This window comes from Rhincodon typus, chromosome 9 (genome assembly GCF_021869965.1).
Source record: "Rhincodon typus isolate 14 chromosome 9, sRhiTyp1.1, whole genome shotgun sequence".
NCBI classification, from domain to species: Eukaryota; Metazoa; Chordata; class Chondrichthyes; order Orectolobiformes; family Rhincodontidae; genus Rhincodon; species Rhincodon typus.
Window position 1 is genome coordinate 70,048,932 of NC_063340.1, and position 12,640 is coordinate 70,061,571.

Sequence of the window (12,640 nt, forward strand, 5' to 3'; positions counted from 1 at the left end):
CTGAAATTTCAGTTGTGCCATAGTTGTCAACCCGTTCCTGCTGGCAGAATAGCAAATCCAATAGAATGATGCCATGATAAACTGAATTTTCAGATTGGCAACTCCAGATTGGGCAAGTTTGGGCAAGCTCCTCAAATGATTGTGCCAAACAATTAGAACAGAATTAGGCCACACTAGAGTGCAGAATCACAGAGTTTAGTGCAAGCCATCTTTTGGCATCAATATCTCCTGCAGATGTAAGTTCACACCATGCAAGTGTCACTAAATCTGTGAGAAAGTTAAAGTGCTGTCATTTGCAGACAAAGTTAAATTGACACAGTGAGTGGAAAACTGTAGCAAAGTGAAAGTTGAATACCACTAAAGAGTGGGAGAGTCCACCAATGAGTTTGCCAACAATTTTGAAGCACAAGGCAAACATCTTGGAACGTTTCAACATTCAGGCATTCTCCTCATTAAGGAAAAGGATGAGAACAATTGCCTATCCTGACTTTGAAGAAGTTCAGCTGACATGGCTTGAGCAAAAGAATGATCCCAACTCTCCAATCCAGCAGAAAAAGGGAATGCCTTGGCAAAGAGGCTGAGCCAAGGAATTTACCTGCAAGGATGGATGACTGGACTGATTGAAGATAAGGCACAGTGTGCAGTGAGGCTATGGAGTTACGAAAGCAATGACAGAGAGTTGGTTGCAGAATGGTCTTGCCCATATCCTGAATGAGTGTGCACCAAGAGACACTGTTAACATGGATGAAACCAAACTGTTTTACTGTCTTTTTTTCCAGGTCACACTTTGATGTTGAAAACATGAAATAGTGGAAAACGGAGCAATGAATGTGTCAATGCACTGGTCTGTGCCATCCTGGATAGTACTGAAAAGCTGCTGTTTTTGTGACAGTTAAGTCCAAGAAGCCACATTGCATTGCTTTTCAAATGTCAAAACACTACCACCACAGTGCGAGGCAATAAAATTGCCTGGGAAACCTCCAGCACTTTTTGAACATGAATCAGGGAAATGTATCAATGGAAGAAAAGTGAGATTGTCACTATTACAGACAACTGATCCTGCAGCCTCACATCACTAACCTCAAAAGTGGAAGCTGACAATAATGCCTCTCAACACCATATCCAAGCTCTCGCCAATGGCTCAAGAGGTAATTAGGCAGTTGAAACCCACCACTGACAGCAGATGATCTTGTGGGTTATTAAGGTTATAAATAAGGGGCAGGAACACAACCAAACTGTCACAGAGGCCAATGTTCATGAGAAGGTATGGAAGACGGTGATGGAAGCGACAATTACCAACAGGTTGAACCACACTGGATTTAAACAGGTTACAACTGCGCAAGACAGCAAGATTGAGGAGATGTGGGATGAGGTCCCCTAAAGCTTGAAGTTTTTTTTGGTTCACCTTCAGGAGGCTGGCAAGGGACTTCCAGCAGAAACAGCCATGGAAAATGACACTGAGTGACACAGTGCGCTGAACAACTGGAACTGTGGCTGCAATATGCTCTTCAACAGTGGAGCCCGAGGGGAGCCAGTGACCCTGATGAATGAAATGAATACCCACCTGCTCACTCACTTGTTTCAAGGCAGTGGAGATGCCCTGAGATCTCACACTGCAGGACAAAAACGCCAAAAACATGACTGACTACACTGACAACATGGCAGATTGTAGCACACTCATCCAAAGTTGGAATGCTAAGCAGAAAAAGATTGCTGAGTTTTTAAGGTATGGTCAAACTGAAAATAAACACACTTTTTACATGTTTAGTGCTTTATTGTGTTTTAATTTTTTGATTTTCTTTTGCCATACAATGCATTTGCTGGCAAACTGGGCTGCAAAGGGGGGTCCTCAGCTATCTCAAAGCTCCACTTTATACAACGTTGTGTGTACATCCCTTGCAATTCAACTCATTGCACTTCCACTGTACATTAACTTTGGCTTCTGGAATCATTGTGTCTACAGAAGTTTTTTTTAAACAATTGTTGACTTGTTGAAAACATTGCTGTGGTGAAAAGTTTAAACGGAATTTAGACAGTTTCCAGTTTAGCAGGAACTGGAGGGAAATAGACTTTGGAATGGAAATGATGAATGAATGGTCTCATACGATCTTACATGATAGGCTAACCACAAGGAAGTTTGATGTGACCAAATGGATTTTGCCTTTCCTATATGCTGGGACTGTAATGCTTCGTTCTTTCCAGTGGACCACCATTGGAAACTTGAGTGAGCAAGTGGGAATCAGCAGAAGGTCCATAAAATAAGCTTGAATCTAGATACAGCAGTTACGGGTGTACTTCCCATTTGACTTTGTAAGAGGTGGAGTGTCCAGCTGCCCTTTTCAGACTGGTGAAGTTTGCAAGGTCAGGGATTGAGGCTGAAGTTGAGACTTCCATTCATTGGGAGTTACTGCAACCTTGCCCTTAAAGAAGATTGATATTTTCTGTCAGGGTAATTATACTGGACTCCTCTTGGGTGTCTATGGGTCTACCCTAGAGTTCTCTGCCAGAAAGAGGTATAGGTCCTGAAGATCAAAATCAATGTTAATTTAAACCTATAGGTACTCACTTACAAAGGGAGCTGAGGGGATGTTGCTTACTGGTTTCCTGGTGGGTTGAAGGGCAATGAAACACAATCCAAGGCCAGGCACACACCAGCATATGTAAGAACATCTTGGGCCAGATGTACTCCTGAAAGCTGCCACCAGTCTTGGAAGAGTGCCTGGTACCTGTACGCAGATTAAGTTATCATTCACTGATCCCTACATTTGAGTGGGATCAATAACAGAGATCACCGATGAGTGAGAATGTGCCATAATTTAGAGGGTGTTAAATCTCCTTGCTCTCCCATTGATTTTGTATAAAGAACCTCTCACTTAGTTTCCCCACATTACGACAGAGGCTTGTTTGCAAAATTACCCGATTGGGTATGAAGTACTTTGAGACACATTGAGATACTGAGATTGTGAAGGGCGTTATATAAATGCAAGGTGGTTCTTTTAAGATCCTAAAGATTCTCCTCAGTTTTCAAACCTAATCATCTCTTTCCCTTGGAGCGCCTTGATTGTGCTAGTGAGCAAAGGGACATAGAGACATGGTAACTACGAGATCGCTGTACAATTTAGAAAAAGAATACCAGTGGAGAACTTGGTGCAGTACACTTTTTTTTGTTCTGGAATCTTTACTTCAAAAACACTATTTTAGTTCAAAAGTTACTGTAAAATTCTAAGTCAGCTCAGTTGGTGTTGCAGTGGCTTTCTTGTACTTATAACTTCAGCCCAGGATTACCTGTACATGGGCCTGATGTCTTCACATGCATTAACAGCAGTGAGTTTACCACAAATCCACATGCGGCTCTCACCATATTTTCAGCTGAAAATAAAAACTCTGCTCTAGTTTCGTGTGCCAAACAGTACTCGCTGCTGCTTTTTAGTTTGGTTGGTGTGATACTTGCTCAAGTAGAGCCACCTGTTTGTTTTGCTTATTTACAGTATAGTGACATTTACATCCTCTGCTAGAGAGAGTCCTGAGTCCCAAGTGGGTATATTGGCAACCGGGTGAACACGTGGGTCCTGCTGGGCAGGTAAGCCCTTATTAAGATGTGAGTTGTAATCTTCCTTAAAAGTAGCACAAGCAGACGTAGCTTCCAGAGACAATCCCTGCTGTTGTTGCTGCTGTTGGAATGCATAACTCACATTCCCACAAGGAAAATGCTGCAGGCGGAATAGAGGCACATCCAATGTACTGGCAACAAGGGAAGAAGGTTCTAGTACAACAGCAGATGCCTGAGGCCTGGAATTTGGGATGGTAGTAGAAGTACCACCGCTGGCATGGAAACCAGAATCTTCCCTTTCTTGTGGCCTGTTGTTGTCAGTCAAAATATTGTTGTTTTGCACGATGGGTTTTTCTGTGAACCATGACCCATACGTAGGGTTCCAGAGGTTGGTGGGTTTTTTCCGGGAGCCCCTACCTTGTTGTGAAGCAGAAGAGTTGTTCATTTGTGAGTACGTTTTATTGACATGAGACCCATCCTCAGCTGGCCTTCCGGTATGTACAACGGCAGAATCATTGGGAACAAATTTGACCCGGTGTTCACCAAGGCAGAGGCTGGTTGGACGCTGGGGTGGCAGGGCAAGGTCAGTGGAAGCTCCTTGGCTCTCAGTTTCTTGTGCTGGTGAAACTAAAAGAGGCGCTAATCCATCAGGGTCATCTGGGCGCACGGGAGCATTTCCTTCCTCTTCTGCTGGAGGCCCATATTCTACAGGCAAGGAAGTGTTTATTACATCAGGATCCTAGGGAAAAGGCACAAACAAAACATTGTTAATGATGGGATCGCAGGTCACGTGGCAAACCTGTGACTTAAATACACTGCCCTCCCCACCAAAGCATGAAACACACAATACATAAGTGGAACTCTTGTTATGCAAACAATCAGGCCCAGTGTTCCCAGATGCGCAAAAAGAATTAGACAGTTAGTTGTTTGTTAAAAGTTCCTCCAGTGAGCCAACAGAAGCTGCCTGAGGGATTATACTGTAAACACCACCTTCAGATAGGAAAAATATCTAAAATATTAATTGTACTTATATGTGTCTATAATAGTTTTCTGTTTATGAAACATCTTATTTTCTACTTTCTAATCGATTATCTCAACAATCATGATGCTTGTTTCATTTAATGAATATTAGCCTCCTCAAAATGATACCATCTCACTATTGTTGTCTCTCACTGGCTGCAAAGAAACAGGTTAAAATGACATGAATCTATCAGTAATGACACTAGATATGCACCAGTTGGACAAAATCAAAAGGAGTGCATCTACCTACTCTGTTATTCACACTCACACTCGGTAGATGGCTGTGATCTCCCTCCTGTTTTGAAGCAGTATTCCTCAATGTAGCTTCTAGGTTCATTAGCGTACACTTATTTTTACATTTGGTCTTTTGATTTAAAGAATGAACTTCTTTATGTTTACTCTCCTCTATTTCTTCTGACTGTTGTCAATTGGTTTTGATACTGTGCTAGAAAATCAAAGGCAGCGGCCCTGATTTTCATTCCCAGGACAAGTGTGCAGGATCAGGAGAGATCTCGGCTCTGTGACTTAACCTTTCAGTTGAGGAGGGACTTCTTCACCTAAAGGATTGTGAATCTGTGGAATTCTCTGTCAGTGAAACAATCGAGGCGATACCGATGAATGTTTTTAAGGCAAGGATAGACAGATTTTTGAACAGTAAAGGAATTTAAGGGCTACGGTGAGCGGGCGGGTAAGTGGAGCTGAGTATACGAAAATATCAGCCATGGTCTTATTAAATGGCGGAGCAGGCTCAATGAGCCAGATGGCCTACTCCTGCTCCTTTTCCTTCTGTTTTTACGTAAAAATTTCTGCCTGCAATTCCGATTTTTCAATCCAAGTTGGATGATGGATTTAGCTGGGTGACTCAGGAAAAGCTTAAGAGGCTGCCAGTTCCTGAGGAAGGCCAGTTGGGGCTCCAGCACCATGGTCAAAATATTAAACTAAAATTTAAAACAGAAAGTATCCCATCTTCCTACTATCCTGCTCCCTTCTCTCCATGCCCCAAAGGCAACCTATGCCCCTATATCCACCCCTTATACCCCTTTGCCAATTTAGTGTTTACTTTTGCCCTATGCCCTTTCCCCCTGCACCTTACCATGTCAACTCATTGAGGGACACATACACATAGGAGAAAGGAAAATCTAAATTTCTATATTGCTGGAAACACTCCATTGAGAAATGCACTCGGATCCATAAATACACATTTTGAAACTGGTTGAGATGTCTTGGCAGATTGAAATTTGCTGACACTTGTTGACATGTTGGACACTTATGAAGTGTTTATGCGATTTTCACACAAAATTTTATTTGGTTAGCTGTCCCAAAGCACATGTAATGTCCTATTTGCAAAATGATCCTCAACTCCAAACATGAAGGATTCTTGACACCCACCTCCAAAGGAGCCCTGACCCTCACCTCCAAGTTATTCTGGGACTAGCGCTATCCAAAATAAACGCATTGTGAAGAAACATGTTCTGATTTGATCTCCACACTCCAACTTCCAGACAATAGGGTCTCCAAAATCTGAATTCAGTGGAGTTAGCTGGTCATTTAAATAGCCACCTGTGTCCAGGAACTGTGCATGTGCAAACAATGGACCACCCCCCAATCCCAGCCCTGGGAAAATGAGAAATGCCGGGTTCAGTGACAAAATGTTGGATTCTCAACCTCTTTCAGTGTTTCTGCTGTAGAGAAATGCTAGAGCTCAGTACTGGCGAAAATCAGGACTCATCAGTTCAAATCCCATCAATGCAAATTTTGAATGTGACCTTACAAGCAAATCACAAATAAAATCATCCTCCTGTTAGTCTGAACCTTCTACGTCTCTCCAGTCCTACAATAACACTCTCTGGCCAACCTATGATTGTAACAAATAAATGCTAGGTGTGCAGCTTTGATCATGTCTCAAAAACAAGTTTAAGGTTTTTCGACTTGATAATTTGAGGGAAAAAATACCAGAACTCTCTTTTCATATTATATAAATAGATACAAATTTGATGAATTAGCTCTCCTCACTTCTCTGTTATTTAAGGTTTATTCTGATTTTCTTTCAAGTTCTTTCTGTGTCTCTATATTGCAATCCCATCAGAGTGTCAGTATCAATTGGAATTCTTCTCTATGAACTGGAAGTATGAACTATTGATTTTTATAATGACTCTTGCCCCCATTTCCTTTTATCTAGCTGAATAATTATTACATGAACCATTTTGTCTTAAATTTCATGAACTTCCATTTTTGACCCCTTTTAGGATCCTTAGCTGAACACTTTTGGAAGTTTTGGTTTACTATCATATTATCCTCAAAGAATCCAATCTTAGAAGACAACGTGCTGTCTGAAATCCTAGAAAAATGTAACCTCAACTGAGAAATATCAGAAATATATGTAAAGGTTACCTGTGTGCAATAATCAATTCGTTCCAATATTGTTGCAAAGTTAGGCCTGTCCTCTGGCTGGTGCTGCCAACACTGAGTCATAATTCGATATCTGAAATATTAAGAATTAAAATAGGAAGAAATTAGTGGTATCTGTTAAAATTTATACAGTTAATTGTTCATATATTTTCCCTTTATTTCGACCTTGTGATGACTTCCACTGTAGGGCTTTATTTTTACAAAAACATAACTGTTGATGTGAGTCTCAATAGCCATTAGTATCAACAGTAAGAAACTTTAGCGAAAGTGAGATTGCCTCATTCAAGCTGAGTAGCATGTGACAACATAGTGCCCTTTGGAAGCAGTACTGTTTTTAAATGTGACATGAAGTGATTTGTGGGAATAGCTATTGTCACTGCCAGTTCCTTTTTTTTTAGAATCTGTACAGTGTGGAAACAGGCCCTTTGGCCTAACATGTCCACAGTGACCCTTGGAGCATCCCCCGCCAGACCCATCCCCCTATAACCCACCTAATCTACACATCCCTGAGCACTGTGGGCAATTTAGCATGGCCAATCCACCTAACCTGCACATCTTTGGGTTGTGGGAGGAAAGTGGAGCACCTGGAGGAAACCCAGGCAGACACGGGGAGAATGTGCAAACTCCACACACACAGTCACCCGAGGGTGGAACTGAACCTGAGTCCCTGGCACTATGAGGCAGCAGTGCTAACCACTGAACCACCGTGCCGCCCTTTTTAAAAGGTATTTTCGGATTGACCATCCGAGCAGCAGTAATAGATTACCGGGCATGGACTTTTTTAAGAATCACCGACAACAGCATTTGTGGAAGCAGTAGACATTAAGGTTTGCAAGACCTTTCACCAGTAACAAAGGAAGAATCAGGGCTGAAACCACAAGTCCGCCCTCTCCCTTGCCCCATCTTGCCCTTGTCAAGTTTGGACTTGGGAGAAGGTGGCAGCCCTACATTAAAGTTACTTCAGCGTGGCTACTGACATATTAAAGAGGAGAGGACAATACTGTAATGCTTCAAAGTTAGATCTACGGACACAAACACAGCTACACTTTGACACATTAATTATGCATTTCATTCTTAAACAGTTCCTAATTTAACCACCACAGGAACAAATATATAAATCAGCTTGCAAATTCCCCTTAATTACAGAGCTTTAGTTAATGTAAAATGTTGTCTGTCTGTGCACCATTAGACCTGTCAATGCTGTGGGTGTGATCAGGACACATGGATTACTTATTAAACTGGATCTCAGACTCTCTAATTACTCCTTCATTCTCACGTGACATATCAAGATAAAAATAAAATATTCCAAGATTACCTAATTTCAATAATTAAAGCAAAAGTCATTTCATTTCTCTCATTTGTCATTTTTTCTTATTTTGGAATGGACTTCAGAAACACAAATATTATATGCAAATTCCTGTCGGATGAAAATGTGCTAATTCTTGGAGTCTGTACTGTTGAACATGGTTATATACCAAGTCCAAATATCTTTCCAGTATATACAATCAACTCTTTTATGCTTAAGTCAAGTACTTTAAAAAATTAGCTTTCAATTCCTGTCAATTACTGAGATGAAAGGTAGGAACTTCTCTTGAAAACAAAAGATGCTGGAAATCACAGCAGGTCAGGCAGCATCCGCGGAGAGAGAGCAAGCTAACATTTCGAGTCTAGACGACACTTCATCAGAGCTGACGTGAAGTCTGGTGGGAGCAGCATTTATGCAGTAGTGGGGGGTGTGGAGTGCTGGGGGAGAAAGGATGTTGATAGAGCAGATTAATGTGAGAATGGCAGAACAATGGTGTGTCTACCTGCCAGACTGGAAAGAACAGACAGTCCCACCGGCTTGTGGGGGAGGGGAGAGAGGACATGGTGACAGAGAATGTAACAGTAAAGATAAAGGAAAGGGAAGAAATGGGAGTGAGTTCACAACCTGAAGGTCTTGAATTCAATATTAAGTCTGGAAGGCTGTAAAGTGCCCAGTCTGTAGATGAGATGTTGTTCCTCCAGTTTGTGCTGTGAGTCACTGGAGCATTGCAGCATGCTGAGGACAGACCACTGGGTATGTGAGCAGGATGCTGTGTTAAAATGCCTGGCTATGGGAACGTTGGGGTCATGCTTGTACATGGACCACACCCTCAGTGTTTGGGTTAAATAGAGTTCCGAATGCTGTGCAGTATGAGAAACAACATGCAGCGGAGAATGACCAGTTAGTGGTCAGAGGATGAGCTTGAGAACAGTAAGCAGGATCTCTCAAAGGGAGGGTCCACTAGGAGGTTCTCCAGCATTGCAAAAGCAGAGGGTTGTCTCTCCCTGAATAATAGAGGGGTGCACCTCTAGATAGAGGTGCTATCTCTCCAAAATTTTTAACTTGTAAATTTTAAAAACCACCTCTGCTGCCAGACCACAATTGTTTAGGGAGAGCCCTAGAAGCGGGTACCTGCAGATGTAACCAGACAGGAAGGAAGTGCCTCAAAGGCTGGCTGGAAATAGCCACATGTTTGCCCTTGTCATACAGGGCTCGAAACTGACTGGAAAATTCTTGCTAATCTCTGACAAGAGGCTTTAATTGGCTTATCCCTGTGCTGTACTGTTCTATGTTCATGTTTTAATTGCAGTGAAATGTCATTAACACTGAGAGAAGGATCAAACTGCTGTACAGAGTGAAACAACAGGAACATTTAATTTACTTAAATAGAATTTCAAGGGGACCAGATGCAAAACAGTTTGAAAATAATTTACGTACACAGGACCGGGGCAGTTTTTGGGTGGATCCATTCGACCACCACTTGTGACAAACTCCAGCACTTCTTGGTTACTCTTACTGGGGTACGGCATGTACCCAAGTGAAAAGATTTCCCACAGTAACACTCCAAAGGACCTGCAAATAAATAGCAAATCTCAGTCTGTTATACTGTTCCAGGTTATGTCACTAAGTTAAAATTCCCCATTTTAATGCTTTATCATACGTTACATAAATTACTAGTTTCAACCTTCCTTTTCATTGTCTCATGAGACACTGATCCATTAGCAGGTGGGAATGCACTTGGTCAAGCAAGAGGCTTCCTTGCCTCTGCTAGAAGTGTACAAAAGTAGTCCAATGCCTTCATGATACCATCCCTATCAATCTTCAGGCATTTGACTCTGCCAGATAAATGCTAACAATAAATAAGAGTCTATCTCTTACTGCAATTCATAAACCAGTTAAAAAAGACATGGCAATGAACATGCAGCACAGATCTATTAAACTACTGATCCCACTGCAAATTTAAAAGCACTATCTGATATGAAAAAGTTAAGTTCAGGATCCAGAAGTTACCAGTTGAAAATCAAATATATTCTTATTGCTTGTAATGCTATTTCCACTTCATGTGAAGTTGTGTATTTTTCAAGTTTACTTTTGTGCTCATTAAGATGGTGATATTCAGTCCAAAGGAATCAGTTCCCAGTAGCAGCATTAAGTAGAGTAATGGCAACAGCAGTGTGATTTTGTTTCGCTATCCACACATCTATCTTTTTGAGCTTTCATAGAAACATCGAATCAGATAATACAGAAAAGCCCCTTTGGTCCATCCAGCCCATACTGCCAAATAAGTACTCCCACCTACACTAGTCCCACTTTCTGACACTGGTCCCACAGCATGGAATATCATGACACTTGAAGTTCGCAGCCAAGTACTTTTTAAAGGTTGTGAGGTTTCCTGCCTCAAGTACCCTCCCAGGCGATGTATTCCAGACCCTTATCAGCCTCTGCATGAAAAAGTTTTTCTCAAATCCCCTCTAAACTTCATGCTTTCACTTTAAAATGATGGCCCCTTGTTATTGACCCTTCAACTAAGGGGAACGTCTATTTTCTATTCACATTGTTCATGCTCATCATAATCTTATATAGTTCTATCAGGTCCCTCCCTCAACCTTCTCTGCTCCAACCCGAGGTTGCCCAGCCTTTCTTCACAGTTGAAATGCTCCATCCCAGGCAATATTCTGGTGAATCTCCTTTGCACTGCCTCCGGTGTATTCATATCCTTCTTATAGTATGGTGACCAGAAATGCACACTGTACTCCAGCTGTGGCATAACCAAAGCTCTGTAAAGCTCCAACATTATCTCCCTGCTCCCTTGCCTTGATTAATTAAGGCAAACATCATATATGCCTCCTTAATTGTCTTTTTAACTTGTCCTGCCACCTTTGCAGATCTGTGGACAAGCATCCCAAGATCTCTCTGTTCCTCTGAGCTGCCTAGTGTCTTGCTGAGTACTCCCTTGTCTTGTAACCTCTTTCAAAGTGCAACTTTTCACATTTTTTAGGGTTAAATTCCCATCTGTCATTGATCTGTCCACTTAACCAATCTGTTTATATTGTCCTGTAACCTAACACCTTCCTCCTCACTGTCAACCACCCAGCCAATCTTTATGTCATTCACAAACTTTACTGCCCACCCCCTCACTCTCATCTACATCATTTATAATACAATAAGGCACCCAGCATCGATCCCTGTGGTATGCCACTGTACACAGGGCACCAGTTACATAAACTGCCTCCGACAATCACCCTCTGTCTCTCATCACTAAGCCAATTTTGGATCCAACTTGCGAAGTTACCCTGGATCCCATGAGATTCTTTATCAGCTGAAATCCATATAACTTACATCATCTGCCCTTGCCCCATTCAAACACTTAGTTACCTCCTTGAAAAATTCCGGTAGATTTGTTAGGCACGTCCTCCCTCTGACAAAGCTGTGCTGACCATCCCTGATCGAACTTTGCCTCTCTAAATGGAGATTAATTACTCCTTCACCATTTTTTCCAATCCTTGCCTGACCACTGTTGTTAGACTCGCTGGTCTATAGTTCCCTGGTCTATCTCTACCACACTTCTTGTAACATGAAACTTCATTAGTGGTCCTCCAGCCCTCTGGCAGGACTTCCTGTCGCCACAAGCAAATTGAAAATTTAGGTCAGGGCTTGGGTACAACATTTCTTAGAACAGCCTGGGGTACAATTCATCTGGACATGGGAATTTGTCCACTTTTAAATCCACCAAAACCTTCAATCCCTCCTTGCATCTCATATCAATCTGCTTAAGGGCTTCATAGTCCATGTTCTCAAATGCTATACTTATATCCTCCTTCTCCTGAGTACAGACACATGTGAAGTCTTCATTTAAAACTCTACCAATGACATCCGGTTTAATGCACAGATTGCCCCCTTGGTCACTAATAGGCCTGACTCTATTATTGGTTATTTGCTTTCTCTTGATATACGTGCAGAATATCTTGGGATTCTACCTAATCTTGCTTGCCCCTGTTTTCTCATATCCCCTCTTTGCTTACATAATTGCTTTATTGAGCTCCTTCCTGTACTTTCTATACTCCTCTCGGGACTCAGTTGTTTTGCTTCCTTTGTACTTTTCTCAACTATTGTCTTTGACTTTCAACCTCTCCTGGCCCTAGTTTATCCCAGCCCTTTACCCTACATGAGCTGTAAACTGTTGCCACAACTCTCTGTTCCAAAAATTCTAACCTCTTGTGCATTCCCTTTTCTTTCACCCAACATCCATAGTCAAGAGACAACAAGGTGCAGGGCTGGATGAACACAGCAGGCCAAGCAGCATCATAAGAGCAGAGAGGCTGACGTTTCGGGCCTAGACCCTTCATCAGAAAAGG

The 12,640-nt window shown here is 42.0% G+C and overlaps 1 protein-coding gene across 1 annotated transcript in view; it reads right to left on the reverse strand.

Moving 5' to 3' along the window:
- Positions 1-3,482: 3,482 nt before the first annotated feature.
- The window catches only part of LOC109938368 (ALK tyrosine kinase receptor-like), a 532,290-nt gene continuing 523,132 nt past the window's right edge, over positions 3,483-12,640 (reverse strand). Inside the window, exons 24-26 of the mRNA XM_048601345.1 lie at positions 9,723-9,857; positions 6,962-7,052; positions 3,483-4,289 (exon numbers count right to left, since the gene is read on the reverse strand). Of these exons, the coding sequence (XP_048457302.1) occupies positions 3,483-4,289; positions 6,962-7,052; positions 9,723-9,857 (1,033 nt within the window). The remainder of the gene's footprint in view (positions 4,290-6,961; positions 7,053-9,722; positions 9,858-12,640) is intronic.